The sequence below is a fragment of the Gavia stellata genome, chromosome Z, assembly GCF_030936135.1.
Source record: "Gavia stellata isolate bGavSte3 chromosome Z, bGavSte3.hap2, whole genome shotgun sequence".
NCBI classification, from domain to species: domain Eukaryota; kingdom Metazoa; phylum Chordata; class Aves; order Gaviiformes; family Gaviidae; genus Gavia; species Gavia stellata.
This window is the reverse complement of record NC_082637.1, coordinates 38,659,462-38,687,105: the sequence shown is the minus strand read 5'-3', so window position 1 is coordinate 38,687,105 and position 27,644 is coordinate 38,659,462. Positions and strand designations below refer to the sequence as shown.

The window sequence follows — 27,644 nt, the reverse complement described above, 5'->3', positions numbered from 1 at the left end:
TCACAGTACTTTCATCAGAGATGTATGAAAGTCCCTTTGTTGGGTGTTCTTTCATTGTCCAGGAAAGCGTAGTTAACTTGCTCCAGAACTGTCTCATGATCACTATGATTTTAGTACAAAAAGATGTAGTCTTAGATCTCAGGGTTAATTTTCCATATCATGTCATGGTTGGAAGGATTTAGCCAACAGGTCGGCATTTCTCTGGAAGATTTCTGTCCCGTGCTTCCAAGAGCTAAGCAACATAAATTCAGCACCAAAAATCAATGGTCAGAATTCAGTCTGCCTCTGGGTCTGTGGCTGCTTCTTGGGCAGAAAAGAAAGGCTTTGTAAGATAAGAATATTTATGTCCTTATTTAATAAGAGGACAGATAAGAGAAAAACACCCCTGCTTCTGTGCATAGAATAGTTTCTTCATGCTCACAAAAATTTGTACTTTCTGTGTTTCGGCAGCATTTTTGCCTTTTTTAGTTTTATAGCTCTTGACTTGTTTTCTTCCAAGATACCTCGTCATTCTCTGTGGTCTAAACCAAAGGCTGAGCCTTTTCTGTATTAATATAATTGTAAATAAGGCTTGTAGAGCTGTGTTAATTAACTTACTTCATTCACAGGAATGAATCTATGTAGCTCTTCCACAGGACAGACAAGAGTCTGGAGAGCAGCTTTTCCAAAGGCTGTGCAAAAATTTTGACTCTGTGCCGGCTTTTAGATCCAAGGTCTTTGGTGAAACGACCAGCCTGTCCCCATGCAAATCTGTACTTTGCTTTTCTCCAGCTGTGCCCAAAAGATTGCTAGGCATTGGCAATGTTGCAATAGATTCTGTTAGTTCATCAAAATCTGCTATCACCCGGGTTGATTCTGCAGTCCTTGTTTCACAGATGGCACTATTAATCCAGGAGGCAGAAGCAGCTCTTGTTTATTCCCAACCTGAACAAGCTTTCAGCTAGAAATGAGACATGAAAGGGTTTGCATCCTGTTACAGTTCCTGCCTTGCCATCCTTTAATGAGCTCAGTGAGTAGTTTATAATGTTGTCCTTAACTTGCCTGTGACTCTGAGGGTGGTGGAGGCCAGGAGTGAAAGCGGTGAGGGGCACGGAGGGTGGCTGAGCCACAGTGTGACTGCTCTGCTGGTGTGTAAAGCTGCTCTGGGTGCTGCTAATGAGAGTGGCCAGGCAGTCCTTTAGCTGGGAGAAACTGGTGCAACTCACCATAATTTGCTGTAGCATTAAGAAAGCAACGTGGGTTGTTTGGGTTTTTTAAATGGCTATTGCTGTAAGAGCTGACCAACATAGGTGGGACATGGAGTTTTCCAAAAATATTCTGGCAGTTAATATTGTTGAGCAGTTGAACTCTGCAGATCCCCAACCCAGTCTGATCCTGCTTGTCAGGGTAAGCATCTGGATCTAGAGTCCCCAGTCTTCGCAGCCTTGGTCGTTGCAGTGTTGCGTGGCAGGGATATATGACTTTAAACTACACCAAGATCTCAAAATTTTTGCATCTGGCTATGTGCTGTGTGAGTCTCCAGGCTGAGCTGACAAAGTACTGACAACCCACAGGGTGGAGGAAGAGCCTGACTGTGTGACTGAAAAAAGCCTTGTCAAGCAAGATCTGGGAGAAGGTGTGAAATAGGAGCACCTCCTACAGATGACCTTAGATAAAACCACAGCTTAATAAGAAGGCAGTAACGTCCAGAGAGAGAGAGGCTTTGTATTTAGTAGCATATGATAGCTAGTGCTTTAGTGATTCTTACAGCTGCAAATGCAGTAGCATCTGTTAGTCAGTAGACCCCTGAGGGTGGAAAACATTCGTATTGCAAAATGCATCTTTTATTTTTACTGTATTTTGCTTTATATGTTACAAATTATAAGACTGACAGCTTACTTCAATGTGCTATGGAATAAATATCACATGCTCAGTGAGATCCTACTCTCAATTAATTTAGGTTTATGCTAATCCCATGGAATTAATCCACGGTGGTGTGAAATCAGACTTTGAGCCAGTTTTTTTCTGTTCTTTTGATCTGTTGGAGGTTCTCCATGCCAATGTCAGGTGTACTTGTTATTTCTTTATTTATGTTAAGATCGTGATTGTACCTGACCTTCTTAATTTTTGTCATGTAATTGCTAAATCTCTATGAACCAGAATGAAAAGCTTTTGATAATTCAGATTTAACTAGAACATTGAAAAATGTGAATGGTTTAAGAGAAGATTTCTATGATTGTATGTAAGGGAGTTCAGTTTGGAAATGGAACACAGTTAACAGGAATAGGATAGTAACAATCCTAATGAATCTTTCCCATTCAATCAGTACAGTTTTGAATTAAAAGAAAAAAAAAAAGATTTTAATATGAAAAGCACTCTTCAGATATTGCCATAGACATCCACAGCAGGACTGCAGGAATACTATTTATGAAGCTTATTAAAAATGTATGTGCACAGAGATATCTACAGTAAAATTGCCAGTAAAACAAACGGGGCAGACAGACTAAGGGAGTATTCAACTGTGTTTCTTCTCATTCTGGCCACACAGTGTTTTACAAATGGAAAGATGATATTTCAAGAATCGAATACATTTGTTCTTTCTGACTCCCTTGGTCAGCATTGTAAGCACAAAAGCTGGTTAACATAAAAGACCATGTATAGGACACACTATAATAAAAAGTGGCTTAAATTCATAAAATCCTGATTGGAGCCTCAGAAACTCCCACATTAAAGAACCATGTTTACTGACAGTTTAGCTTGATAGAGTCTGTAGTTTCCCAAAGTTCAAGTGAATATTGTGAAGAGAATCATGTGTGCATTATTTACTGAAGTTTTTACATGCTTGCAGAATGATTGCAGAGTTATGTTGAAATAGAAGCGTGTAGATTCATAGCAATGGGGATTTTCTATAGAAACAAAAACTAGTTTATGGATTACTTCCAGATAGCTTAAGACTGCAAAGCACGTAATGATTTCTGGCTTACCTTAACTTACAGTTTTCCTTATACGACTAATTTAGTTATGTTAAAGGTTTATCCTAGGAAAGTACGTTGATCCCTCTTGGAACAACCAGGTTTTTGTAGATCCAGCAGTATGTGCATTACCTGAAATCAGGGATTTACACTGGCACGTCATTAAAGCCAAAAACATGCCAACCTAGAACTTAGCCACAGGCACTGGAGTTTGGCTATTAAATAACCAGAAAGTATTTATACTGAGGCTCAGTAAGTATTCTTATTTGTTTTAATGGAAATCTCACCCAGTATATTTCATTATGAGGGCCTGGCATTGCTATGTAAGTCCAAGTCTTGTTTTCATATCCCCTCTGTCATGGTGAGTTCACTGAATGCAAGGGCATAGTTTTTGTTAAAGGCTTCCCCTGATCCTTCCGTTTCTTGTACCTTTTACACGGAAGAAAGCCTAGTAGAGCTGTGCAATATTGAAACCAGTGGCATGTAACAGCCCTCTCCTTGGTAAAAGCAGGTAGTTATGATTGCACTTCTTAATGAAAGCAGACAGCTGAAACAGGAGGAGCATCCATCTCAGATAAAGACGTGTGCCAGTCACTGGAACGGAGGTGTTCATGGTGGACTGGGTTTCCATGGACGTTGTGTGATGTGCCTGCCAAAGAGATAGGAGGAAAAAAGGCAGCAGGAAAGTCCAACACATGATGAAAGAAGCACAGGTTCTGGGAGAAAGATCATGAGAGGAAAAGACAGAGGCAGACTGCGCATTTGGGGAGCAACTGTTGGCTAAAAGGAGGCTTACAGCTGGGGATAATGCTTGTGACTCCTGCAGCGCTTAGAGAAACCAAACTTTAAGGGTTTTTTTGTAGTGGCATGGGATTACATAAAAGATGGATGGAGTTACTATGAGTTTCTCTTTCTAATTGAAAGACCTTGTAGATTGTGATTTTGGCTGGTGTCCAAAATAACATATCTCAGCAAAAGCATCTGAAGAAATCTCATGATTTGCAATGAAGCTCACCTGGCAGCTTGGAGGTAAAGAAACGCTTTTGTCCTAGGCTGTAAATGGGAAGGAGAGGTGGAAGGCAGATATGAGCCTGAGCTGGGGCCACTAGCTGCTTAGGCTGCCACCCTCACTACTTCACCGTGAACTTTCTCATGCTTTCTTGTAGCTATGGTCTCCTACTACTCCCTTCCATGATTCAGTCATTCCTAACTCCAGAGCATCTGTTTCCCCTAATGCCTTATTCTCTTTGATCACAGTGGGAATTCTCCTTGGAGCTGTTAGGAGGCTGTTCTGGGAGGACCAGGCTTTGCAGAGGAGAGCAACAGAGCCACTGCTTCTGCATTATGTGTGGCAGTGGGTTACCTGCAAACATCTGGTTCGTAGCTGCAGAGGCAAATCAATAGTATGAAAGGCAGTGTGAAATAGAAGACTGATGAAGGAAGGTGAGCACAAAGATTTTCTGTCTATCCTTTTCTATGGCATGTAGGACATAATTCCCCAAATGAGGTGTCCAAACACTGAGAGCCAAAATGGGGGAGGTCTGATTTAAGTTCTTAATGCTGTAACTCTGCATTTAGAAACAATGCTGTTCAGGTCTTTCTGCCTCAGTTTCATCTCTTGGCTCCAAAGGAGTTAAAAGTAACCTGGCATGTGCATGCTGCAGATTCTCCAGAACACATGCCTAGTGGTTTCCAGAATCCCAGCATAAAGGGATGCTCTTGATTTCAGAGCCACAGATCTTCTCTTTCATCTTAATGCAAAGCAGAACATTGCAGAAAAACAGTTAAACGGCAGGAGGAGTCAGAGTAAGACAGAAGCTGATACAGTCCTTTTTTTCTTCACCTACTGTGAAGAAAACAACTTGTTCTGCTTTATGGTTGTAGATCAAATTTGGAAATTTGGACTTGCTTTTCTGTCCACAGCTCTATCAGGCTCACTGGCAGTACGGTGGTGGTGTCTTATCTGCAGGTTGTTCTCTAAAATTTCTTTTCTATTTCTTCGTAACAGTTTTTCTCCCTACCGTTTCTTACACCATCACCAGGTATAAGACAAACCCTTAGATGCCATTTGCATGTTTCAGGTGATCAGAAAGACTAGGAGGCAGTGGTGAAAATAGCTGAAAATGGTTATCTGAAGGATGAATATGGAGGCAGATGGTATTCAATGTCAGTTATAAAGACAGTGAGCCTGAAATACTGTTGAGTCAAATATGCAAACAAATACTCTGTTTTATCTCAGACTTAATGTTTAGTTTCCCATTATAAAACTGAGAAAGTGTAATATAATCCAGTTAGTGAGTGAATAAAAAAATAAACCCAACAAAACCCAACCAAAGCACCCCATGTGTGCTTTGATTGCACTGATTATCATATAATCTTGTAAACCCATAGTCCTGTTAGAGACATAAATACTCCAAAAATAAAAAAATTATGTTTGTTTGATGATGATTGATGATTGTTAGCTAACAAAACATTTCAAGCGATATATTTTTATCCTTTACCTATAGCTATTGGATGTGCTGCTCTCAGAGAAGTTCTCTTTGTAGCTTATTGCAATGAACATGTATTTTGTGCTCAGTACAAGATGCAAAACCCAAAGAGCACGGTTAATTGTTGAAGAGAAGGCAGTCGTATCCAGTAACCTGCCCCTAAAGCAATCAGCCCTCTTCATCAGAACAAAGTTCTTTACAAACAGTGTCTCTGTTCCTAGTTTACGGATGGGGAAATGGAGGAATGGAAGCCAACTGCTAGATTTTGCCTGTTAGACTGGTGTAAAACTGACACCCGGAGTCCTGCAGCCTAGAGCTGATGGTGTGCTCCCAGTGAATGAGGATTTTACAGTTTGAAGCACCGTTATTTGAAGGATTTTTACCTTAAGCATCATCCTAACTGTTTTGGTGATGCTTTCCTTTCTCTGTGCTCCCTCTTTTTCAGAATGTGTGAGTTAGACCACTTTAAATGTTATTACTGTTTCATGGAAAAGGTAGTCCAATAGGATAGGTACAGCATGCCAAGGCTTTCCCTTTGTCTCATTTAAGGACCAACATTCCACCTTCTATTCTCTGTCAGCTTCTAACACTGTGGGAAACATCAACTATTAGGAATGCTCAGCTAGCTTTCTCAATATCATTCATTATTTATTAACATTCATTATTTTATATGCCCCTCTCACATTTGATTACATTCTTCTTGCAATCACTATCCTGAGAGCTAGATCTGGCCTGACTTTCTGCCAGCTGACAATAAAGTCAGCAGAGATCCTGGTGACAAAAAGTCACCTGAAGGGGAAAGGCAGCTGTGAAATAAGACAGAGAAGTGAGCAGAGTTTGGTGGAAAGGGGACGTGACCAGGGCAGCTGAGGATGCACTGATTCAGCATTTCCTCCCTACAGGCTGTGCAGGTGGGGTTCTGCTCTGCAGCTGGAGCTGCCCACGTCCTTCAGGATCTCCTGGGTGTTGGGAGGTGGAAAGGCAGTGAAACTGCAGCCTTTTCGCCCTTGTGATGAGTCCTCTGCAATGTACAGCCAACTTACTGCAATGAGATTTATTTGGCAGTTGCAAATTGGCATAGCATCAGCAAGCACTAAGATTTGTTGAACACTTTCATCTCAGGGAATTATTGTGACTACTTTTAAGGCAAACTCTAAAACCTCCATAAGCTGTAGCAGATCCTTTGTTTATTTAGGTAAGCAGAAGTCCTAGGAAATGCTGTTTTGCTGGCTTCTTACTAAGCCATTCATGTTTGATTGAGTTGTAAGAAATGAATAGCAGGCATCTCCTGTCAGTAGTCTCTATGGTGTAGTTGGAGTTCAGCTGAAAACCTTCCCAGACCCCTGCCCAGAACTTGCAGCTTGTTTCATGGGTGATTTTAATTCAGCCATTTTTTAAATTTTGAGAACATAATCTTGGACTACTCACTAATGCTTTCTCATGTAATATTGGTGATGAAGTAGCAGCATATTAAACACTTTAAAGCCACGTATTTTAAAGCTAGCCACAGAAATCCATACTGAAGTACTTAAACTGTCACTTGTGAATAAATCTTTTGTGTGCACTAGTATCTAATGACCACTGTAAGTACCTAGCTTTAGGGTTTTTTTCTAAAGATTCTTTTGTTCCCCTGAAAGTTACGTAGACATACAGAGCTACGGTGCTAGTTTATGTAATTTAAAAAATAGCAAAAGGTGACTTCATCGACAAGTCTTGAAATAAGGATAAGAGGACAACTTAAAACTGCATAATTACTTCTGACACTAAGGTGATTAAAAACTCATCAAGTCTTTAAGCTTGAGCTATTACATTGCCATCCTAAGCCAAAGATACCTGACTTTAAGCAAGTTCAGAGAAGGTAAGAGACATGGGGCAGACTCTGACTTTCTTACGGATGTTGAATAACTAAGTATCATATGATTGGGCCTACAGACTGACTGGAAGAGTCCTATTTCATATAATGGTATGCATAAAAATCTGGAATTAAATCAGTTGACCTGACATTAGCATGTGATTTAGTAACTGATACCTTAAACCATCCATTTGTCACTGCTCCAATCAGCTAAGATGCATCTCTTCTGAACATTTATGAGGATTCACTATGCGTATGCACATTGGGTAGTTGCATGAACAGACTGGCATAAAAGAGGCAACTGATCCGAATGAACAAAGCCATTCTACTTTGCCCAGGGGTACAACTTTCACACTAGGTGCCTGTAAACAAGCAGTTGTAAATGCAGCCAGGTATCCCAATTTGATGGTCCAGCTCAATGTCTTTGAAAGTTCAAGCTTAGTTTAATAAATTCTTCATTTTGATGAGTAAAGAGATCTTACAACCTCAATTTAATTTTGGATATGGTTCTTGTGAATCATATTTATTTTCTTCAACAACACAGAAATCTGCTTCTTTATGTAGAACTTCCTGTTTTACTTTACTTTTAGGAAAGAGGAAGGTGAAAGGAAGGAAAGAGGAAGGTGAAAGGAAGGAAAAAAGCAGGCAAAGTGAAAAGGCATTTTAGTTTATTTTTCTACAGTGTTCTTACTAAAGCTTTTTCCTCCTCTTTTAAATAAGATCCAAGGTTCTGTACTCAGTGTTAGTTCACAGTCTGGATTCAGTTAATGATCTACTATGCAGTAATATGTAAGTTAAAATCCTTACTGTCAGTTTGCTATAGCTTAAGTACGGCAATATTCCCCTACAGCGACTTGCAGCCTTTCGACATAATGAATCTAGAGAGTGGGGTAATGAGGCAAGGGTTATAACATGGGATTGTCTGGGGATATTCACAGAAAGGAGGTCTAGGGGATTCTAATTTGGTAAAATCCAAAGATGTACGTATTAAGAGAACTAAGTAAAATAATACCTTACTTCATTTTTTTGTTCCTTCATTGAGCTTATTAGGCTTATTTCTGAAATCTGTCTAGCTGAATTTTTTGCTTTGGATTTTAGTTATGTGTTAACCTAACTTATCATAAATGCAGAGCAGTTCTGTTCCAAGTACATTACTAGCACTCTTGGGATACTGATTTTTAAGAATGATCCAGACTCTCTTAAGTTAACTAGATTGACTTCAGTGGATGCCTTTGAAATGCATCTCATTTTTCTGCAGGTCAGCCTAACAAAAAAACCACAGACCTTAAGCGTAAGTGTCTTGCAAAGATTAGAGAGCCCTGTGCGCCAAGAAAACTATCACCTGTAATTTACTTCAGGACTGACAAGCAGTGACTCACTGATAGGTATAAAATTGCAGAGTCCAGATGTCACTTTGGAAAACAGGCGTAACAGAGAGTAGCAGAAGTCCTTCAGTGTAAAGCATCTTGAGACAATTTAGCAAAACCCTATCTGCGCTCATATTCTACAATAATTAGAGATGCCGTATTGCATTCAGCACCACACTGCCAGCCACCAAACATCATAAACTTTCATTATTCCCATAAAAGCTGATTTAAAAAAATAGCTTTTTAGTTATTAAAGTTGGAAAAGATTTAGCAAGCAGGAAAGAGATGTGAATCCACACTGTAAAAAGGGTGTTGAAATCCAGTTACATTTTCACCTGCTGTTGTTTGACAGCCTGCTTTTCTCAGGTTAGGAAAAGGGAGAGGGCAGTTCAGTTTGCTAATTGTTTCAGGCTATTGAACCTGTAATATGGAAACTTCAACTAGAGCAGCAACTCCTAGAGCAGCAGTCAGTCAGCTCTCCAATTCTGGTTTTGGAATACACAGTCTAATAGATGATTCAAGTTACTAGCCATCTTTTATGAACAAGGATATTCTGTACCAAATACGTAGGGCTTTTTATAGATTCTGTGCCTCATTTCACTGTCATGATGCCCTTTATTCTAAAGGGAAGCATGAGGAGATTCGCTACATAGTTAGTGAGGCATCACCTCTTGCATGAATTACTTCAGGATCCTGTTTCTCAAGAACACACATTCCCAAACAAGGCAAGGAAGATGTCAGGCTTAATTACTGATGGATTTACGTCACTGAGAAAGAGAGATGTGTGAAAAGGATACCATAGACTGTTTCTTCATAGCAAGTAGATGGTTTTTTGTAATTCTTCCTGAAAGAAAATGTTTTAAGACTTTTAGCACAGGTGGAGCAAACTTGAATACATGATCGCTGATATAGGCGGGAGGATGGACAAACTCTTATGAACTGCCATGGCATACAGGAGAACCAACAAATATTTTGGTGAATGTACTAAAAAAATTAGTGAACTGTCTCGTGATTAGTCTTTTTATAATTCTAATAAAAACATAATAAGGGATTGTGCCCCAGAAAGAGAGTATACTAGAATGCATTGTTTTCATTTTGCAGAATAAATTCATGGGTTTAAAGAAATTATCAGATGTAATTGCAAAAGATAATTTTTTTACTAGTAATTCCTTCAGAAATTTATGTAATGGACAGATGACATGGAATTTCTTTCTGATCCTGAGGGAACTAATATGCAACGGTTGCCATGATTTAAGGGCAAACCTATCTTTACCTAAAATGTGTCTTTTCTTTAAAGAAATCACTATTGATTATGTTCAAAAATATAGTACTCACTCCCAGTGCAAAGAAACACAACCATTTTAACCTTGGACCAGTTTTTAAGTGTTGTCTGACACTAAAAGATTGTATAAAATGTCTGAATACTAAATGTTTCTACAAGGGAAAAATGATACTTTAGAATACTTTGCCATGTAGTGTATGATACCCAAATTACACAGCAATGAACATGTAAATGCAAAGCTCACTGTAAACAATAGAAAAATAGTTTAATTTGCCATGCTAATGGAGACAAAATGCCATGAAAGACATGATATAAACAGCAACACCACAACTGAATTTTTCAGTGCCATATTTTAAAACACTATTTTAAGGTGTTATTATTGTTAATCCAGGAGATAATCCAGGCACTGTAAGTATTTAGTATCGCCAAAATGTCAAACTATTGTTTACATTCCTGTTTTTAAAACTGTAGAGGCATTTCTGCCTTAAAATTCTGTTTATATGCCGGTCTTGAACATTTCTTCTAGCATGTAACTTGACTGGCAAGTGAAGCTCAGAAACAATTGCATTACTAATCATGTGTGGAAAAAACAATTTAAAAATTCTGTTTCATGGTGTTATATCCCATTCTGTATGGATGAAGAATTAAATTATTTCAGATGTGTTTTTCACTTTTATTTCCTTAACGTATATGCAAAATATATTTCATTATTCTTTCTCTTTATAACATAATTATCTTCTACAAATTAAATTATATGGTACCAATTATCATCTAGTTGGTTTTATACATTCACGCAGCTTCATCCCACTCCCTTTCAAGTAAATGACAGTGTTTCCTTCAACATGAATTTTTTTTTAGGAATGCCCCCATATTAAGCCTAGAGCATGCTCAGTATTTTTGAAGCATGCTGAATACTCTCAACTCCTCTTGGACGTAAGAAAAGTGACATTCTTCAGCCCTTTGTCAGGTAGAACACACAAATTACTCAGATTTATCAATTATATATTCTTAATGTCTTTCAATATTAAAATTAAGAAACAAATTTCCTATCTTCAAAAGCTCAAAGTCCCAAATAACAATTTTTTAAACTTTTATTAAAGTTCCAGTTCCGAACACTCATACACATCTCACAAATTTTAATTCTGTAGCTATACCCACTGATCTTTAGGGCTTGTCTGTCCTAAATCACTTCTTTGAAGGCAAGAACTTTTCCTGGCTTGTCCTTTTTGCTTTCGTGCAAATTTTGCTTCAAGATAAATTTTCCCTCCCATGAAGGTCCCTTGAAGTATGCATAAATACATAATGGATTTACAAGTGTGTGTGTGCATTTGTATCTGAAAGAGCATGTGTATGTATGCTATATATATACACACACACACACACATTATGCAAAAATTTTCTAAGATGCATCCACTGTTTTAATGACATTTTAGAACACAGATTTTGTATTTTCTTTTTGTTTCCTTTTCTTTCTTTCCATGATGGCCATCTTCAATAGAGGTGTAAAACTTTTTCTGACATGAGAGCAGTCTTAATTTCAGAGGTGACAGGTAGTTCCTTTATCAGAACAAAGATCTTTTATTTGCCCCATTATCTCTTCTTCAAATTAATAGTCACAGCTGGGGGGGTACATTTTTGACAATGAGTTCAGTTTCTTATTACGGAACAGAAAGGATCTGCTCTGTTATCAGTGTTTGCTCATAACTGCTTGCCTTCCACTTAACCTTCGAGGTTAATTCACTAACTCAAAAAGCATGTCCTGAAAGTTAGTGTGGATGTATGTGTGTCCACAAACTGGCTTTCAACTGCACTGGGGAGATTGTTCCATAGAACAGTTGCAACGTAATTTGCTTCCTATGTAATGCACCAAGCAAGAGCCTTGAGATGGAGGAAATCATTTATATGCCAGCTTGTGGGATAGGGGTTATAATCAAATAAGAATGAATGTCCCATTTTAATTAGTACTTGATGACTGGAGTTTCTTATTTCATGTATTCTGGTGTTAACTTTCCTTCCTCAGGATAAGCAGAATGACTAGATAAATAACATGACTCTATCACACAACTTTCCAGATGTCATGGAAACATATTCCATGACAAAAGTTCTGGGTTCCCGTTTAACACAATTGTTAATTCTGTTGAAGAAACAAGCAAAAGTTGGGACTACAAATTAGATACAAAATTTTGCATTTGCTTGTTTTCAGTGCAAATTCTGTCCTTCCTCAGAAGTGTCTCCTGGTGATGTGCTCTGCTGCTGTTGTCCTAGGGATAGGACATAGGAATCACAGACCATCTCCAGGACATATCACTTAATTGAAAGCCTTTAAAATCCATCCAGAGTTGCATTTTTCTTCATGGCAGAGCAGTATGTGCCATGTTGCCTGCCCTTAACCAGAGCTGCCAGTTTGGGCTAAATGGCCGTTTGCTGGGAGTGGTTAAACTGAAACACCTTTTTTTCATTTCCTTGCCTAGTCCCTTCCTGCAAAATACCAAGGTAATGTTACTCCTTTTTAGGCTTTTCATTGAACAGTTGGTCAATCCTGAGTTTCTTACCGCTTTTAGTTTTTCAGTCCTCACTCTCTCAAACTGGTTGACATACAGGGAGTTTGCCTCCCTGCATAATTTGTTTGAAGTGAACATCGTGGTCTGCAGCCCAGCTGCTGTCTGCCAGGCCCTGAAGTGACAACAGTTCCTGTCCAAGAAACTAACAAGAATAAAAGACTCCTGCAACATTGCAGTGTGAATTTACTCTGATTTACTTGATCACTAGGGTGCTTTAATTCGAGTGGTTCAAAAACCTATCACAACAGCATTCATAGAATCAGACATCTGTGGTGTTTTACTGCCTTTCCATTCTGTGCATGCTCCATCTGACACGTCTTTTTGTTCTTTTTCCCATTCATGCAGTCACCTAATGCTGGCGACAAGGATGACCAAACATTGACGGTAGGCAGCAATTAGTATGTGTCTGAGCATTTATTCTTAGAAGGGTGGTAACGCAAGCCTTACTTTCATTTGGCACACATCAGCATTTTTCTAAATTACTGGGATTTCTTTCCCCCTCCTATGCTGATCTAGAATTTAATAATTTATTTCCAAAGATAAAGTGGTAAATTAATTTTCTTCTTCAGTTTCTATTTTTTTTCATTTAGTATTTGTATGACACCAAAGATTAATCCATGCACCATGTATTAGTGCAAAATACTATTTTCTTCAGGGTTGTTTTTTCCCTATAATTGGATTTCAGGGTCTTATTCGTCAGTGGTCTGTTGGCTCTGATTATCCGTTTTATCGAAACAAGCAGACAGCCATCCACAAAGCAGTCTTACTCTACGGGATATATTAAAAGCATCAATTATTGTACTAGACAATGGCATGCAGAAAAGAACCTCACAATATGTTTTAGATTTCTTTAAAAGCATCTAAAAGATGCTTGTATGTTAGCTCCATTACTGTGGGTGTCTGCACTGCCTTACACACTTGCAGTCTGTTTTTGCAATCAGTAATTAATGGATGGAACCAGAGCAAGGAGTATGTTTCACTCTGACTGAGCTTTAGGATGTTGCCATTAAAAAAGGATACTCTCTGCCCTTTTTCTCCAGAATTTTGATAATATGCATATTTGCAATGTACCAAGGCAAGAAAAATTAAAACTTAATTCAGTGATTCAACCACAAGGTTCTACAAAGAAACAAATTATGAATTCTTCCTGATGCAAGTATGAGGTTTTTATTTTCTTAGTATTTTAAGAGTTTTCACAGAGAAGGATTCTTTTGTCCCTGCTCTTTTGCTAAGCCCTGGGAGACTAATGACGAATCTGATGGTCCATCCCCTCCAGAGAAATTGTCTCTACATATGGCAATGTTTAATACAGTGTAGAGTTTAATACAATCTGCTACAGGTGATGGTTGAAAATGTTTCACTGTGTAGTGAGATGTGAGATTAATTAATAGGATTTCAGACTTGTTTCCACACTAACAACAAAAAACCCCTAAATTCTTTCCCTTATTTTTCCACCTAGACCAAGCCACGGCTCCAGCGAGGAGGAAGCTCTGCATCTCTCCACAACAGTCTAATGAGGAACAGCATCTTCCAGCTCATGATTCACACACTTGACCCGCTTGCTGAAGGTATTCCTATTAATTTTTTTGGTTTTCTGTTGCAAAAGCAAACAAATACTTTCCTTTTCCCTTCTCCCCATGAAATTATTTTTTGCATTTCTGTTGCTTTCACCAGTCTTCTGAGTGCGTCTGAATTATCTGAGAGAGTTTTGCACTCTTATGGCATGGTATACATAATGCCACCAAGACATGCAACTTGGGAAATGTGTTCATTGCGGTGCTAACTAAAACTGATTGATGCATATCATAACTACCGTTTCGCTTCGCCTCTTGCTTCAGCAGCAATTTAGAAGTTACAAGAACTCTATCCTCTTGTACTTTTGTGGAGGGTTTTTTGTTTTCTTTCCTGGTTTTGATTTTAGTACGTCAGAAAAAAGAAGCCAAAATGGTGGGTACTTTGTCATATGGCATATAGAAAAGAATGAGACTCTGCTGGTTTGATTTCAGGTGGTTTAATGCTGACATTAGAAAAAATGCGACAAACATCCCTCTATGTTACATGCATGTTAACCGTTTGCTTACTTTATCCAAGTGTGGTGTAATTTTTTTTTTCTTTGAGAAGTTAGCAGGAAGACCATGATTGCTTTGGTCTGAGAAGTTGGCAGGAAAACCATAATTGATTTGCAATTGTGGTGTGATTTGAATCTCAGCTTCTGGTAGACTTTCAAAAGAATTCAAAGCCAGGTGTTTATTTGGTGAATATGTGTCTGTAGGAGTTTTCTTGCTGTCATAATAAATGTCTTTAGAAATAGCACTTGTGAAGGAATTGTGAGGGACTAAAGCGACCTAAAATATTAATGACAGTGAGACCTTCCAAACTTCAGCGATCAAAAAATGTATGTAGCACTTCCTTGCATTCAACTTCCTTTATGTTTCTCATTGCAACATTGTGTACAGATTTTTAAATTGCTCTGTATATCTTGGACAAGGCAAATCTACTTTTCCATTTCCTTCTTCAAAAGCTGAAGCTGACATTCATTTTGTCAACACAAGGGCAATTTTAGCCCTTGCAATCTCCACACCATTATTTCTACTCTGATCATGATTCACATTGTGTCTGTCTTTGGTTAATGCTGCATTATTCACTGCCAAAGCTTCTTGCCTGTTAAAGTGGAGTCATCAACAGACTGCACCCAATCCATTCCCATTCAATGCTGAAAAAGGACATAAGAAATCTATTGCAGTTATATGTTTGGCTTCCTTTATTTGCATCACTACAGGAGGTGAGCAGGGTTTCTAACTGCTTCACCCAGTAAGTCTCATCTTCACCCAACTGGTAGCCAAGCTTTTAACTCTGCTAAAAGAAGAAAAGACTTCCAATCTCAATTTTTCACTTTTTAATGAAAAATGGTAATTTTTCGTTACAAGTCTTTGCACTCCTCTTTTCCCTTAATGTGAAGCTCCTGGGCTGCGAATGCATCTGTGGCATCTCAAGTAGTGCTAACACAAATAAAGATAAGAATCATCTGAAGCAGTAAATAGACTTCATCAAATATTTTTTAAAAATAAGAGAGAACAGAAGCAGGTTGGGAAGAGCTCATTAGCAGGGACAGAACCTTTATGAGAGATTAAAGACCACAGGAAAGCTCGAAGTGTTGACTCAAGTTCAATTTGGACTTAACGAAGATTCAGAAGTAAGATCAGCTGTTAGGTATTTTTCCATTGCTCAAGCTTATTTCACTTGGTTCCTAGGCCTAGCTTGTTCAGCCTTCGGACCTCTTCTAAACTACTTTTCCCCTGTAGCAAGCTTGCAACATATAGTGTGATCCAGAGGCTTCCCCCTTCACGACAGCGCAGGAAAAAAAGGGTTTTGGGATCTGAAATACATCTTGGGAGACACAGAAACCCAGCACTTTTGAAAATTAGGTATTATAATTAAGATTATCAAGTAAATCAATGCTGTTTTTCATTATGTCAGTAAAACACTTGGGATCAATGTGGATTGATAGAGATGGTTGCAACGCATAAATCTTATTTAAATTACTCCAGTAAAATTTTCTTCTGGGTTTCTTTGCTCATAAATACTTTACCGTTTGTTTGGGTTTTTTCCTCTCCAAACTTTTATATTTGTCCTGGAATTAATATTCTTCAAAAAATGGAATATAAAGGTCTTGTGGCCTTTAAAGAAGTGCAAGGCAGTAACCACCTGTACATTTCATTAAAACTCACACACTGTGTTAAAATTTACAAAGAGAAAAAAAAATCTACCTACATTTGCAGTAAATCCTGTATTTTAATGCACAACTTTCATTAAGAGATGGCCAAGAATACACTGGAAAATAGCTTATGTATGTGCAGACATCTAAGTTGGTGTTAATGTCAAAGGAGCTAATATTTCAAATTTCCACTGACTTGCCAAAATTCAAATTTTAAATAATGAGAGCACAGAAGTGCCAGTATAGGAGTGCAATTCAATAAATATTTTTGCATGTGGAACTCTGGTTTTAGTTTTTTACAAATACACACAGATGTATAGGAGAAATGTGAAAAAAATCCACCCACTTTTCTGTCACACATTATGGTCATTAACATTTTCTGAGGCACCACCTCATTTGTAGGCAGACTTCGCTTTCAAGATCTTCTGTAGTGCAGGCAGTTTGGAAGGCAGACACAGGGCGTATTGGATATCTCCACTGAACACTCATGTTGTTTCCTGAGATTTTGAGCTTTTAAGTGTCCATGTTCATTATTCTGTATTCAGGTAATTCTGCAAACCTCCATAAAAGAAAAGGTATTTTAGTTTGATGTAAATACTGTGGCTGGCTAAGGTAGGTAATACTACTTAACAAATTTGGATGGCATTGTGCATGAATCTTACATTCAATTCGAAAATATGTGTGATAACGGATATGGGTACCTGCTGCATGCAATGTTGATTATCTGTTTGGTTCTGTATGAATTTTACCTATCAAACTCTCACCATGTTCTTGTGTTTTAATCTTCCTGTGTATAATGAACATCAAACAAGGAACTGGTGCATCATGTTGACTTTAACAGACCTTTACCATGCTAGCTAAGTAATTTTTTAAGTTGATAGCATTTCATTGTTAAGAATTAAAAGAAGGAGTAGTATTTATCAGAAGCGTATGAGAAGTGCAGTCCTTCGCTCTAAACCCATCATTTGGGGAGATGTAGAAATGTAAAGGATTACCTGGTGCCTTCTCTAGCCCACATGGCTTTCTCCACTTCACACACCCTTTCCTGCTACAAAAAAACCAGACATAATTAAGAAATAAATGAGTGATTCATGCTAGTTTTGAGTTTCGTGTAAGCAAAGGAAATCAGCTCTGTTGCACTCATGTAATGAAAGACGATGGACCTGGTGCACGACCTGTGAGGTCAAAGGATTTCATCCAAATCATTTAATGTGAGTATGGATCAGACTCAAAGGAATAGCAGAAGGAGGTTCTGAGCATTTTTCTGTCCCATTTTAATCAGCTTAGATCCCGTCAGTATTTCTGCCCCATGATGACATAGATCAATAGGTCAAAAACATTGCGTCATTAGCCGTATTGGTTGGATTTGCAGCAAAGGAACAGTATATGAGAACATTAAAAGTCCCATTCTCAAAGGAAAAAAGTGTGAAAGGTGTAAAAATCAAAGTTGACACATACACAGGTACTCTGGCACCCCCTGCACTTGAGCATACACCTTCTGTCCTCCTCTCCCTCTTATTTCCTCTTTCCCCATTTTGCTACCATTTACTTTGCCTCTCCTCGTACTGCATCACACTCATCTACACCCACCTTCTTTAAGCCTCTTCCCATAGGATAGCTTCCTCAGCGCTTGCTCTCCTTCTAGACTGATGGGTCCATCAGTCAAAGCACTTCCCAAGCAGATGCCAGCAGCTCTGCAGCTGGCACAGCCAAGTGAACTGGGTTTTCAGTCTCTGGAAAAGCACTCGTAAAGTCTGGGAGCTCTGTGCTTGACTCTTCACAGCTTCCAGGTCAAATGTTGCCATTAGGAGTAAAATTTCTAGTTGTTGCACTGCTGCTGGAAGATCCAGCTTTTCTTTCTCTTTACATCAATAATAAAGCTCACTGTTACATTCTCTTGAACAATTGCAAGGAAAATGGGAGCATGAAAAGGTATGCTGCTCTGTCATTGGGACTTGTGTGGGCTTTGCAAGGCTGACAGAAAAGAAGTCCCATCTAAGTCCTTTTGATAGCATAAGCAGTACAGAATGTATAAACAGGCTGCGTGACTATTAAAGGTCAGCTTGACCTACACAATGATATTGTTACATTAACATGCAACGTATTTATAGAAAACCAGCTCATCATATTTGCTCCTGAATAATTCATTTGTGAAGTCAGAACCAACCTCTACTTTAATTGAGAGCCTCTTAAAAATGCAGTTGATTGTAAGTGGGAAAATATGAAATGAGAGAGAAATGACCTTAAGACGTTTTTACTTTCCAGAAAAAGTAGATAACAGAGCGATCCTGATATACGATTACACACTTGTGAGCCTGTTGTTCCTTTTCCCTTTCCACACAAATGTGGTTTTGCAGTGGCTTGTGCCTTTCTTGCCAGCTCGTAAACTCTCTGGCATCAGTGGGCTTGAAAAGTGTTCAGCCCACCTCTGACAAATGAGCAACATGTGACATCAGTGGGAGCTGCTGGACATTTGGCACTTTGCATTCAGGTAGGTGCGCAGCCATGCTGTGGATTTAACAGTCTAAGACAAGGAAGGCTTCTCCTCTTCAAAATCTTGGTCTCAGCATAAAGCTTCTAAGAAGATAAGAGTTCAGCTGCTCTAACAGGCAAATGTGTAGGGTATTAATTAATGGGACATGAGCTTTACATTACAGCTGAAACCTCATTGTTCATTAAAAATATAAGTATCTGTATGACATTAGTTTTTTGTTTGCTTTTATCTTATTACAGAAATAATGACCTTGGTACGGATCATTTCCTGAGGATTAAGATTAATGACTGCCTGTGCATCAGGCTATCATCAACTCCCAGCCAGTCATTAATCCTCAGGAAATCCTGTGCCATATTTGCTTCTACTTAACTGCAGGTCTGGCAATCCTTTATTCACCAAGAAGTGAGCTGGACTGCTCGTAACAGCATTATCCATATGAATAAGGGTGGCATCATCAGACCTGCTGTGTTGGCCAGGCCCCAATCCAAAATCCAAGCAACTCAAACATAAATCATGGCAATCATTGATCATTTGTGGCTTTTCTTCTTCTGAGTCCTGTACCTCAGATACCTTTGTCCTAGTTTTGAAACGAACTTTCCTGGGTTATTGAAGTGTAAGATTTACAATGATGTCTTTACTTTTTTTAATTGAAGAGGGCTGTTGTTTTGCAGTGGGAGCAGGGGAAGGAAGAGCATGGGAAGGATTTTGTATGAGTGTCTGCCATGAATAGTAAGCCTACCTTCTCCCTACAAGCTGTAGGTTACTGTAAAGAGTGATTCCTTCAGGATTGTGGAGGGAGGTTTTCCTCTTTGGGGGCTCCTATGGGTACTCTGTTGAAAAGGGAAGATACTGGTGGTGAAGTGAGGATTCAGAGCACTGGTGCAACCTGAGGCTACCTTGCTTTTCTTGCACAGCTTTAGTGTGTACTCTTTAGGAAGAGTAAGATCTTTTCCTTATCATGCCACCCCTTTGCTGACTGCTGATAAGGTACCACAGGCCAACAAAACATCTTCTGCAAGGGAGGATTTAGCTAGATGCTGACTACTTGCTCCTGTGTGACAAGGTTATAACTCATATGCAAATGGCATCCTCTGCATGAAAATGAGTGTGATACAAATCTCTGTCATGGCTCTGTGCCCCGTCAGAAGTAGGTATCTTTGGCAATTCTCTGCTGTTCCCGTCTCTAGTCCTATTTCCAAAGTGGAAAACTGCAGGATGTACTTCTGCAGAAAAGTTGTTGTTTATCTTATATGCTTTACTTTTTTTTTAAACATAAATATGGTGCATGTTATTGGTGAAAGAAGTAACCTTCTGTTACATAAAGCTGAGCTGTCAATTCTGTCACTTCCTTCACTGAATGCAGAAAAATATGGTACTGTCACTGCTCTGACAAAAAAACCCGAGAAATCTGCATTCATGCTTCTCAGGAAAATAAAGAATGATGCAGTCCAAAGTTTTTGGCATAGTAGTGAATTATTTATAATTACTCGCTAGATCCTGTTGTGTTCCTAGATACTGATCTTAAGAATTTCCCAGCTTTTCCATTGACCTCGAACTATTTTGCTTAATTTGCTGCTGCTGCTACTTCTGTTCTTTTCCAAGATGTAATGAAAAATGTCAGCGGACAGCTGACAAAGGTTGGGTAACCTTCACCTGCCTGGTTACTCAGCAGGCTCCCAGCTTTGGTCTCATTTTGCAAAACCCTTGCGCTCTTGTTCTTCCTTTAGCCTAGGTAAACTGCACCATCATGTCTGTGCTTACTCCCATTGGGAAGCTTTTTTGGCTGGAGCTGTTTATTTGTTATATCCTTGGAGAAGTAAGGCCAGGCAGATCAGCTTACGCCAACTCGTGGATAATGCTCAGCTCTGGCGTTGCTGAAGTAACCTGAGCACTTCCACTTGCCTCAGTCCCAATGTGTGGATGCTGCCAGGACTTCAGTACACTTCCTGGCACCATGCCGGAGATGAAAGAAATAATTCTTCAGTGGCTTATAAGCACAACAGCATTTTATCTAACATGAGAAAATATGCAAATATAGACAAAACTAATAAAAATAATTATGTATGTTATTAAGTATCTCTGCTCTAGATTCTTCATTATTCTTGAGTGTTCTTTAGGCATACCTGTGGGCTTGCAATGAGCTCAGCAGCCTCCTTCTTGCACACTTGTTCTTACCCAGCTTGTAACAGTTCTTGCTTCCTCTTCTGCCCCACCAGGGAAAAACAGCCCTCTGAGCAGGACACGCAGAGCATTTTGACTTTTTCCTCTGCTGAAGGCTGAAATGTTTGCAAGGGAGTTCTGCCAGAGAAGGTGGGGGCTCCCTGCCAGGCTCACATACAAATTAATAGCTGTTAGTTATAATCTAGTGTCTTCCCTTTATCTCCATCCTATCGTATCTCAGTCTGATACGAAGATAGGAAACCACTAAATAGGGCAATTAGGCTTGCCTTCAAAATGGAATGTCATGTCTTACAAAGGCAGATACTCATACCCTGTTTTTGCAGCTAGCTTTCACAGAATTGTTTTTTTTCTTTCTTTTTCATGTGGGTTGGAAGGGACCTCTTGAATAACAGAATTCAGCTAGTGCAACACCCTGCTCAAGCAGGATCAGCTAGAGCAGGTTGCCCAGGACTTTGTCCAGTCATGTTTTGAATATCTCCACAAATGGAGACTCCACAGTCTTTCTGGGAAACCTATTTCAGTGTTTGATCATCATCACAGTAAAAGGTGTTTTCTTGTGTCCAGATGGTATTCTCTGGTTTTAACTTGTGCCCATTGACTTTCCCCCTGTCAGTGGACACTTTTGAGAAGAATCTCGTTCCCTCTTCTTTGCCTCACATCAGGTATTTTATACATGTGGATAAGATCTCCCTGAGCCTTCTCTCCTCCTGGCTGAACAGTCCCAGCTCTCTCTGCCTCCTCTCATAGGAAAGATGCTCCAGTTCCTTCACGATCCTTGTGGCCTGGTGCTGGACTTGCTCCAGTGTGTCCACGGGTCTCCTGTACTGGCGAGTCCAGGGCTGGACCCAGCACCCAGATTATGTCTCACCAGCAGTGGGTGGAGGGAAGGTATCACCTCCCTCGACCTGCTGGCAATGCTTTGCTTAATGGAGCCAAGGGTGCTGTTGGCCACCTTTACTGCGAGGCCACATTGCTAGCCCAGCTTTCAGTGGCGTACTTCTCTGCACAGTCATTAGCAAGAAGAAAGCTTTTTCCCGGGGAAGATTTTGAACAGCTAAATGAGCTTGGTGAAGCGATGAGGCACATTTCTGTTCAGTGAGGCCTCCTTTCCCCTTTCTTTACCTTTCAACTATGGTAGAGACCACAGAAATTGTGTTCCTAATTTAGGTACCTGAGGTTGCATGGTTAATGTAGATGGGATTAATAGTTTTACAGATCTCCAACATCAAACTGAATTCAGAAACTGTAGGTAGAACTCCCCACACTGCCAGAGTGCGCAACAGCATAGGTAGAGTAGAAACCATGGGTTATGTGCAGCGAAGGGCGGATCTATTTAAATAGGCCGAGATGGTATTTTAGATAGCCCTGTTAATATCTGTCAGAAAGTTGAGAGAGAGAGAAATTAAATAGCTGTTTCCCCCAGTATTACTTAAGATTTCAAAGCCAAAATTGGATAGCAGTTGAATTTACAAACTTCCATGTAGCACACATAAGATATAAATGTCACTGTAACAGCTGTGGAACCTGAGCTGTCTACAAAGATTTGTGCTTTTGGCATAGAGAAAATGGTATCTTAGGCTAATGAAAAGAATTTTATTATGAAGTTTTGGTTCAGCTGATTTATCTAAATGTCAATCACAAATGTATATCTACAACCAAAGAAGCAGACTTTTGAAGTCTGAATTATTTTACTGGGTGCGTTTATTTAACATACATACAGGGAACACATCATTCTTGTCATATTTTGGGGATGTTGGTCTCGCTTTTTCTAAAGACAGTGGCTGCGCTTCCATGACTGTAGGGTGAGCGGGCTTGCAACTTATATCCTATCCACCAAATGTGTCTATAGTTAGTGACAGGTATCAAAAATTGGATATGTTTGTGTTATACATAACTTGGGGTGCAAAGAAACCCTTGCAAATTTCTCTCAGAATGGGCAGTTCAATGGCAAAATGTAGCTGTTTGTTGTGATGCTCTCAAACTCTGCAGCAATAAATGTCGGGTCTGCTTAACTTCAGATGGTCCCAAAATACAGAGAGAAGGCAGCAGTCATTGCTAGTTTTACTGATAGAATATCTAGCTACTTAAAAACTGAAGAACAGGTCTCCCTTTAAAATCAGTATTGCTCTTTGTAGGTAGCAAATTTTAAATAATGGAAGTTTTCTGATGCCTTTTTTTAATTTATTTTTGAAAAACTGAAATTGAATCCTTGTGTTTGTTCTGTGGTAAACGTTAGTTTTCGCAACAATTTATTTCTGCATGTCATGTTTTATTCTTTTAACTAGAATCTACTCAAGCCGCTCACTGCAGGCAAAATTCTTGTCTCTCCTCTCCATGATGTTTTCCAGTGGTGCCCTGTTCTTCAGACAGCATATTCTTCTTGGGATTCCCAACAGAGTGTGCAAGGAAGACATGAATATTTAAATACAAGCGTGATCCCCGAGCAGGGTACAGCTGTCCTGACTATGCATTTCCATGGTTAATGGCTTTAGCTTCATTTTAAGTTTCTTCCCAACTCTGAATTTCCTTGTTAAAAATATTAACAACAAAGAACATCAATAATTTACAAACCTGTACAGATCAGGGAATAATAGTAGCTATAAAGTAGGGACTTTCTATTGAAGCTGAAAGTGGAAGATTTCCTTTAGTACAGTTTGCACATGGCAGATTACTTCATCCTCCATAGGTTGGTTAGATTTTATGACTGGATAGTGAAAGAAACATATGCTACCCTTGCATTGCTGTCCTTGAACATCTGGAATTTATTGCAGTTGGCGTTGTATGTGTCCAGTACCCCACAATGGTCTGGCCCCACAGACACTGGGTGAAATCCTGACCCCATCAGAATCCATTGTAAAGCTCCCAATATCATCAGTAGGACGAGGTTTTCACTTCTACATCTTGGAATTCCCATTTTTGTGAATATTTGGAAATTCTTCAAAGATAAATACCCTCTTCAAAGTCAGTGGGAATTGTGTTTGATCCAGGCAGGGTCAGTTCTGTTGTATTTCGGATGTCTTTTGGTGTTACTACATTCTAGAGAATGTATAGCACCTGTCTTCAAGAGTTTGGTGGCAAATGGCACAAAGGTAACTTGTGAGTGAAAGGAGATGGAAAAGGAAACAAAGCCCTCAGGAACAAAACTTAATTCCTTTCTTAAATGAAAAAAAAATCACCCAAAAATATCAAGCACAGGATCTGACATATAGTAGTCATTTAAATTACTCTCTTCTCTGTTGCATATGTGTGTTAATAACATGCCATTGATCACCTCCTTAAAAATATTAGCCCTTTAACCCGTATCAATTAAAACCCTGTGGATCCTCTGACAAATTTCCTTTTGTCACCACAAAAAGGTTTGCTAGACAGTATAGACTGTAAGAACAGTGGGGTTTCAGTCTTCATTTTAAATGCTGCGCTAAAAGCAAAGTAATAGGCAGATCTTGCTTTTGGGTATTGTGACTATCCTGAGCTGCCCAGAACTCTAGTGATATGATTGTATAAATTTTTAATTATATTTCTATTCACACTCCAATTTGATAAAATTGCAATAAACTAATTATAATAAAACCAGACAACTTTAATAAGATTATTATCAGGGAAAAACCACCTACAATAAAAAACAGAGTAAGGACACATGAGGAGAGAGAACAGGAACAGAAGGTTTGCAATTTATAGACAAGATGAAACGTGACCACATGTGGTTTTAGAGCTCAGATGCACAAAGTATTACGTAATTTAGTTACTCCCAATGTACTACCTACTGGTCGAGTACCTGAAAGTCTGCATTTATATGATTTTCTTAGGTGTGTTGAAAAAGCAGCACTGGTAGTAGCATAATGCAAAAAGATGTAATTCTAAAATGCATGCAACTATTATTATGTACTATATTACTCACATCCAAAAGAGGTCTCTCTTCATTTTCCGCTGCACCAGCTCAGTAGCAAAGCCTCCATTTTGCAAGAACTGGCAGCTTGAAGGTCCACAAGTAAAAATGTAGGTGACAATATTTAATTATAACTTGCATAGGTGGATTATCTGGAGGTGGTAGGAGAAAAAGTCTTTCGCTTTTTAAAACAACACTTGTTTTCTTTCCTTTGCATTCTGCAGTGATAATACATACAGACTCTCACAGTCGTCCCAGTCTATCCCAGATGGGATATAAGTACTCTATGAGAAAGTTAAGAGGTTTATGGAGTTCATAAAAGGTGGGAGTCAAAATTAAGATGAGATTCACTGAAAGAAAACTATTTCAAAATAATTCTTCCTTTTCAAAATTCACAACACCTGATATCCTTCAGTTGGTGGGATTTTTTGTGTTTTGCTTCAAATAGTCTATGTACAAAGGCATTATCTTTTATTAAAGATACGCTAGAGGTTAGGACTCTCATTTTACACTTGTAATGATAATCTCCATTAGTTAGCACGGAGAGTTCTTTGTTCCTAATCTAACGTCATCGATGAAACCAAATCAAGCTTTGATTCCAATTTAGGTTGGATAGCCGCTACAACTAATCTAGCAAGACTTTTGAAGTGGCCTCCTTTTTTTTGTTTATAGATGAGTCTCTCATCATCTAATTGAATTTTCTCAAGACCATTACAGCTAGAAGAAATGATGGTAAAGGTTAGGGAAAGACAGCCTACTCCTCCTTGATGTTATAATATGAATTTCTCTAAGTCCTTTGGCCTAACTCCTGAGCCTTCTTTTAAAAAAATGCAGGTTAAAAAAAGGAGATCCTGTTAAGCATGATGACAACAGTAAGTGCAAATCACAGGTCATATCCGAAAGATGTAAAGGAGAAGAGTGAATTACCAAATTAATGTATTTGACTGTCAGGAACTTGCTGACTTTCAGAATTATGTGTACGACCACTTGCACAAAAATTCTCTTCTGTCTTCAATACACAGTTAGGCTTCATGTTTACAGTCTTTTTAATAATTATTTGCTTGCTTTTAAGTTGTAGTTCTTGGCTGAATACTCATTCTCAATTTCATTATCAGTTTTGAGCCCTTACTCTCTCGTTTCACTTCTCCCTTATGTCTTACATATTCAGCCTTTTGGTAGGTTGAATTTATGGGTATGAAAACTCAGGAAAAATACACGCTCTCCATCTGCTTGTTCCAGAATGCCACGCAATTACTTTTGAGTCAAGCTCCCACTGACGCTGATAAAGGATTATGCCTTGATGCCTTCATGACTGGGGAAGTCAAGCACAAGAAAGGTCAAATAAATGCAATGGTGGAATTGCACTAAAAATTCAGGGATTGCTTTCAGTGATTTCTCTTTAGCAGTTTTCAATAAAAGATATGTCAACTTTGAAGCTGTTCAATTACCTTGGAGAAGTGTGACATGAATTTTCATATAAATACATATTTTTTATGCAAAGTGAAAATCTTTATCTTGTTGAAGAAACCCACAATGCATCACTTTGTTTTGAGAGTCCAACTTCACATTCTTCATGAAGGGAAACACACCTTTAGCAATGCAGGTTGCTATCTCTAAAATAGCTCTTTGTCTTATGAGTATTTTGAGAAGCTCTGAGCCAGGCTCATTTCTGACATAACTAGGGACACCTGCAGTCTGTATCTGAGATCTTCGTAGTAGGAGAGCAAAGAGAAATACTGCCTACACTCTCCTTTTATGGCAGCCTGGGGCACGACGCTTAAAAGGCAGAAATTAGTATTTCACCACAGACTGTACCTACAATACTTAGTGAGTGAACATTGAGCATAAACTGAGTAATTATGTATATTATACCATAGAATCAGAGAATCATAGAATAGTTTGGTTTGGAAGGGACCTTTAAAGGTCATCTAGTCCTGCAATGCCCCACCCAACAGGGCGCTGAACGTTTCCAGGGATGGGGCATCTATCATCTCCCTGGGCAACCTGTTCCAGTGCCTCACCACCCTCATTGTAAAAAATCTCTTCCTTATATTTAGTCTAAATCTGCCCTCGTTTAGTTTAAAAACATTAACCCTTGTCCTATCGCAACAGGTTGTACTAAAAAGTTTGTCCCCATCTTTCTTATAGTCCCCCTTTAAGTATTGAAAGGCTGCAATGAGGTCTCCCTGGAGCCTTCTTTTCTCCAGGCTGAACAACCCGAACTCTTTCAGCCTTTCTTCATAGGAGAGGTGTTGCATCCCTCTGATCATTTTTGTGGCCCTCCTCTGGACCCGCTCCAACAGGTCCACATCTTTTCTGTGATGAGGACCTCAGAGCTGGATGCACTGCTCCAGGTGGGGTCTCACCAGAGCGGAAGGGGAGAATCACTTCCCTTGCCCTGTTGGCCATGCTTCTTTTGATGCAGCCCAGGATACAGTTGGCTTTCTGGGCTGCCAACGCACCTTGCCAGATCGTGTCCACCCACTAGCACCCCCAAGTCCTTCTCTATAGGTCTGCTCTCAATCCCTTCATCCTTCAGCCTGTATTGATACCGGGGGTTGCCCTGACCCAGGTGCAGGACCTTGCACTGGGCCTTGTTGAACCTCATAAGGTTCACATGGGCCCACTTCTTAAGCTTGTCCAGGTCCCTCTGGATGGCATCCCATCCCTCAGGCATGTCAACCGCACCACTCAGCTTGGTGTCGTCAGCAAATTTGCTGAGGGTGCACTCAATCCCACTGTCTGTGTCATTGATGAAGATACTAAACCGTACTGGTTCCAATACAGACCCCTGAGGGACACCACTTGTCACTGATCTCCATCTGGACATTGAGCTGTTGACCACTACCCTCTGGATGCAATCATC

General features: G+C 39.3%; 1 protein-coding gene across 1 annotated transcript in view; it reads left to right on the top strand.

Annotated features, from left to right (window-relative positions):
- SLC24A2 (solute carrier family 24 member 2) overlaps nucleotides 1-27,644 on the top strand; it is a 106,374-nt gene that overhangs the window by 40,143 nt on the left and 38,587 nt on the right. The window contains exons 2-3 of the mRNA XM_059833906.1: nucleotides 12,848-12,886; nucleotides 13,962-14,070. Of these exons, the coding sequence (XP_059689889.1) occupies nucleotides 12,848-12,886; nucleotides 13,962-14,070 (148 nt within the window). The remainder of the gene's footprint in view (nucleotides 1-12,847; nucleotides 12,887-13,961; nucleotides 14,071-27,644) is intronic.